Source organism: Echinops telfairi, unplaced genomic scaffold, assembly GCF_000313985.2.
Source record: "Echinops telfairi isolate 266 unplaced genomic scaffold, ASM31398v2 ScPeMD7_3533;HRSCAF=4204_1, whole genome shotgun sequence".
Lineage (NCBI taxonomy): Eukaryota > Metazoa > Chordata > Mammalia > Afrosoricida > Tenrecidae > Echinops > Echinops telfairi.
The window spans coordinates 18,300,254-18,306,328 of NW_022107432.1; the positions used below are offsets into that span (position 1 = coordinate 18,300,254).

General features: G+C 36.2%; 1 protein-coding gene across 1 annotated transcript in view; it reads right to left on the reverse strand.

The window, feature by feature from the left end:
• Positions 1 to 6,075, reverse strand: part of LOC101638516 (CD2 associated protein) — a 97,350-nt gene that overhangs the window by 22,771 nt on the left and 68,504 nt on the right. Inside the window, exon 12 of the mRNA XM_045294758.1 lies at positions 537 to 702. Within this exon, the coding sequence (XP_045150693.1) occupies positions 537 to 702 (166 nt within the window). The remainder of the gene's footprint in view (positions 1 to 536; positions 703 to 6,075) is intronic.

Here is a 6,075-nt window from a genome sequence, read left to right on the forward strand (position 1 = left end):
ATTTATAAATTATCAAGGGCTTATGAGGGAGGGGGAGCGGGGAGGGAGGGGAAAAATGAGGACCTATTGCCGGGGGCTTAAATGGAGAGGAAATGTTTTGAGAATGATGAGGGCAATGAATGTACAAATGCGCTTACACAATTGATGTATGTATGGAATGTGATAAGAGTTGTATGAGCCCCTAATAAAATGATTAAAAAAAAAAAAGCTAATGAACATAATGGAAAAAAAAAAACCAACTCTGATTTAATGACATTGAAAATTTTACAGCGTAAAAACACCAATTTCTTTCCCTTCTGTAAAACGATTTCCCTATACAATAAATCTCTGCCACAACACTGATCACAATATAACCAGAAATGCAAACATTCTTTAAATGTATTCAACTAGAATAATGAATTACTTGAGCCTATAAAGAAAAGGTAGAAAATTACTACTTGAAAATAACTTTGAGATTCATAAATCAAAAGTAGCAACAAAGGCATGCAAATAAAGGCAGGTAAATCAATAAGATAACTAAGAATGGGAAAACTTACTTGGCTATAGGAGGCAGTGGAGGAACTGGTTTTTCAGGTCGCTTTGGGTACAGGATTGCAGGTGATCTCACTAAATTATTGGCTTTGGTGGGCGGAGTAGGCTTCTTGAGCGGGACGTGTGGAGCAGCTGGTTTAGAAGGCTTCTGTTCTAGAGCTGGTTTTTCATCTGATGATTGAAAAACATTTTAAGACATTATAGCCAGTAATAAAAAAGGACCTAAGTTTTCAAATTATGAAAACTGGAAAAGTCAAAAATTGTTAAAACTGGAGGAGTATGAGAACGGGGCATGGTTTCTCATTATGCTTTTTTTGTTGTTTATAAAGGTCAATAGCTCTATAGTACCAATGGGGAGCCAAGGTGATACAAATTATGCTAGAGTATTAAACAACAAGGTTGGAATTTAAAAACCCACCCAACGGTACTGAGAAAGGCAGGTCTTGTGATCTGCTTCTAGTAAGATTTCAAACCAAATCTCACTACTGTTATCAAGTCGATTCTAACTCACAGCAATTCTGCAGAAAAGAGAACTACTCCAGAGTTTCCAAGTCTATACTCTTTGTGAAAGCAGATGTGTCACCTCTTTCTCTTGTGAAGCAGCTTGGTTTGCAGGCACTTTAGTAATGAGCCAATAAGGCTCCTCCCATTAAGATTATAGCCAAGAAAGCCCTGCTGGAGAACCATGGACCACAGTGGTCTGATAACCACGAGGTTGGTGGTTGGAATGCACCAAACTCACCAGCTGCTACCCGGAGGGAGCGGCTCTCTCCTCCTACACAAACGATTAGTCTCTGAAACCCTCAGGAGCGGTTCCACCCTGTCCTATGGGGTCCACGTGAGTCACAATCGACTCAATGGCAGAGTTGGCCTGGCTTTATTCCATGACACGCGAATGACTTGACAACAACAACAACGAATGATGCTACTGATGGGAGCGTTTCCTCAGGTGTGGTTCATTGGTATATCTTCCCTGCAGTAATAGTTTTAAGTCTTTTGCCAATTTTTTAAAGGGGGCTGTAAAAAGTAATCAGTTAATATTTGTAGAAATGGGATCTCTTTCCTCTTAGAAATGAAAAACTAATTAAGAGTTGGAAGCAACACAAAGGTAACAGGTTTGGTTTTTGGAACACAGGTTTCAGCACTGATCATCCTTGAAATCTCTGTGGCATCTAATAATGCTGAATCCTTCTTTCAGAACTTTATTTTTAATTTAAAAATAACATTGCCAGCTTAACTTCCAATGCTCGACAAGTCCTCACCACATGAACACAGCTAAGTAACAACCTCCAAGGGCAAGAATTAAACATTATCACTGCTCAACAGTTGTCCTAGTTCTTCCTAATTACCACCCCAGTTCTACCCGAAGGTGTCTTTTAACCCACAAATTACTCTTACCTATTATTAAAGTTTACATCTTTGGAATCCTAAGATTCATATTGTTGATAGAGCTTAATTTAAGTTCTTTTATTTGTGGCTCTATGGCATTAATATGCACACATCAAGCTATCCACTCTAATTATGGACATTTGGGTTATTTCCAATTAGGGGCCAATACAAATAATGCTAGGTTGAAATTTCTAATTTCAATCTTTGGATGCCTATATGAAGCACACATTTCTGCTGGGTATATGACTAGAGGTGAAAGTGCGATGTATCAGGTTATGGGCATGTTCAACCTCACCTCTATGGCTTAGCTATATCAATTTTCACTTGCATGAATGGTATATGACAGCTCTGTTAGAACTGTCTAAACTCTCACCAACATTAGTGTTATGTCCTTATTCACTCCCTTCCCCCTCTTTTTTAGTATTCTGGTGAGTACACAGTATCTTGTTTTAAGTTAAATTGCATCCCTTTAATGAGTAACAAAAGTGAGAAGATTCTCACACTTTGATGATGTCTAGTTACTTACCTATAAATTTAGTACACTTCCTACAAAAAGCTGCTATGTTTATTAATTTTTAGTAATTCTTTATATATTCTGTATCAGTGCTCAGTTATCAGTTGTAAATACCTGTTTCTACCCTGGGGCATATACTGCGCTCTACTAATGATGGCTTAAGAGTATAGTCCTGGTAACAACATGGGTTACACATTGGGCTGCTAAATGCCAGGGTCAGCAGTTCAAATCCAAGAGCTGTTCTGAAGAAGCAAAATGAGGCTTTCTGTTCCTGGAATTATTTAAAGCCTCAGAAACCCAAAGAAACATCTTCTATTCTGTCTTATAGGGTCACTGTGACAATAATACCCTGCTAAACCCCCTCCCCACTTTTCCCCAATTCTCCCCCTAACCCTACTTTCCCCATTCCCAACCCCATGACTGGCCTCTCAAAGGTATCAAAGTCTTGTTTATGGGAATATAAACCACATTTCCTCTTCTTTGCTTTTACTTATAACAATGGTGATAGATATTCAAAATTTATCTTTGTAAGACTGACTGAGTTTGCTAAGCATAGAGCTCTCTGTAGCTTTGTCCATGTCCTGTGCTGTTTGAGAGTTAACACTGGTTTTACTAAGGCATAAAACTCCACAGTGCGAACGTTTCAGAATGTGTTTCTCCATTTCTCTATAGCTGGGGTTTGGTTATTCCCATGGTTTTGCTAGTGTGGAAAATGCTGAAAAGAAACAAAGGTGTACACACGTTTGTTTATGTTGTATTCTTAATTTCTTTAGGGTATATACCCAGTAGAGAGATGGCTAGATCATAAAGCACTTGTATTTGCATTTGTCTAAGTGTTGGCCATACTGATTTCCATAATGGTTGTGCAATTCTACAGTCCCACCAACAAGGTAAAAGCATTCCCATCTCTCAACAACCTCTCTAGCATTTGCTATTTTCGGTTTTCTTGAATTATGCCAAAAGTGGCTGTGTGAGGTGGTATCTCATTGTTGTTTTCATTTGTATTTCACGTATGGCAATAAATATGAACATGTCTTCATATGGTTGGTGGCTGTCTGAATGTCATCTTTGGTAAATTGTCCATGCATGTCTTGTGCCCATTTTTTGGTTGGACTGTTTGTATTTCTCTGGGTAAGATGCTGTAGAGTTTCCCTTACATTTTGATTAGCCCTTTTATCTGATGTATCACACTGAATATTTTTCTCCATCTGTGAACCCACAGACGTTCACTTTTTCCATGAAGTCTTTTGATGTGCATACACGTGTTTTTCAGTAGGTCCCAGTTGTTTTGTCTTCTATAGTGTGGATATTTTTCATTATGGGTTTATGCCTTGCATTGCATTAAAGCTATAAGTTTGTCACTATATTTTAATTGATGGTCTTAATAATTGTGTAATTTATATTTAGGACTTGGAACCAGTTTTCTTTATATATATTCAAGTTGAATTCCATAGTAGTTCTTAACTGGCCTGATGTTTAATGTTATTTTTAGTAATATCTAAACTATTACATCTTTAAAATATGGTCACTGCTGATCCAGTCTCCCTTTTGCTCTTGGGCCACTAATTATGTTTATTAAATATTTTTGTCATACTCAATGTCTCTCTTGTCTATGTTTTCCATCTTTTCTCTCTCTAAGTTTCAGTTCTGATATTGTCTTTGAAATTAAAAATAAAATTCATGTGTGTGGGTTTGTGAATGAGGCGGCTTCAAAATGTTCATTGAAAAACAGAATTCAAAGGTAATAAAAGTTTCCCACAAACTTCTTAAAAGCTGCTAAACACACAAATCCACAATTTATATTCACACATGTATTCATTGGAACTTATAATTTTTTTACGATTGATATTTATATTTTTATGGTTTCTATGTTTACAAAATCTATCAAATTATATTACATTGGACATATATTATGTTTTAAGTTCTGCTAGCTTTAATATTTGAATTCTCAGAGGGACAGGTCTTATCAGCATTGTTTTTTGTAGGTATTTTAAGACTCATTTAATAAGACTATTCCTATTCTCAAGCTAAGCAATGTATCTAATTTTCAGGACAAATAAGCAAATAAATGCTTCATACAAATGCTTAGCAAAGGCCATCATATTCATATGCAATTCAAGTCAAAAACTGAGTACAAGCTTATTTTTGCGATATCTGCTATCTCATTTTCCACTTCTCAGAAGCCTTTGGAAATTTACGGAGAAAAAAAACGATATTGGAATTTTTCCACAAACATTTTGAAGCTCCTTCTTATCTCTCTCTCTCTCTGTCACACACACACACACACACACACACACACAAAACCATGTGCACGGTACAAATCCCAAAACCCTATCACCAGTTCAAGTCCTTTTTCGAGCAGAAAAATGCCTAGTAAATATATATATATATATATATATACTCATCGTAACATTAAAAGGCCACCCATGGACTATTGAAGTGGTTCTCAGATTTACCTTCCGATTAGAATCACCCAGAGAGCTTCAGCACCAATACATTCTTAAAAGAAACCCAGTTAATTCTAGTACAAGCTAGATGAGGAATAACTATACTGCAAAGCTACCTTTCCTGGTCAATTTCTCACAGCAGCTACTAGGGTGCCTACAGCCAACTCCTGAATTTGCCATGCTTTCTTCTTTTCCTGTCCTACCTTCTTCCTGAGACCAAACATTTCCAGTCAGCACATTCCGTTCATTTTCTAAGGCTCTGCATAATGGTAACCTCCTCCTCAGTACTATGTAAATAACTCTTAAACTAGTCATCATCACATCTGTGTGATAAATGCTAAGTCCTTCCCTAATGTTTTTTTAAAAACCCTATTAGCACTAGCCAGTTGCCTGTATGCGCTTACAAGCACAGAAACACACACTTGATCTTATTATATGTTTAACAATCCGTTAAAAGTCTATTTCATGTTTGGGCAAGTATAAATAAAGAATACTGTCTGCTGCTTCTTAAGAAGTAGAGGTTATTTTTAGAGTCAAATGAATATAATTGTTCTTAAGTATTAAATGGTTCTTTGTAGAACATTTTAAACCATATTAAAATGTTTTTTTTGTAGAACATCATAGATAAGAACCATTTCCTTTCTGATAAGCACACTAAATATAAAATACAAAAGAGCCCTGCCACAGCCCTTGATTTACTCCTCACCCCCCCCAAAAAAAATCACACTCACTTCCATCGGTTGATTTTGACTCATAGCAAATGTATGAGACTTTATGTCCTACATTTATGTCAGATAAAAAGGCGTTTAAGTTCAGTACTGCCAATAAATAAATCTTTTAAAATCAATCTTAAACATGCTGAACTTGTTTCCTATTACAGTGAGTTGTACCAGAGTAAATTGTAGAAATCACAAAAAAGTCACTCACAAACATGAATATTAATTTATTTATGAATCTGTGGCCAAGGAAAGACATTCAATGATTACCACAAGACTTTTACGTTAGACAATACGTTGAAATATATCCCCAGGCCTACTTATCTACCAACTTAAAATTCTATATAAGACAAATATCTTTCAAGAATGAGGAAACTATTCTTAAATAACAAAAACAAATGTTCGACTTAGATCTTCCATAAAGAAAATTACAGTGAACCCTCGTTTATCACGGTTAATCGGTTCTAGACCCTACCGT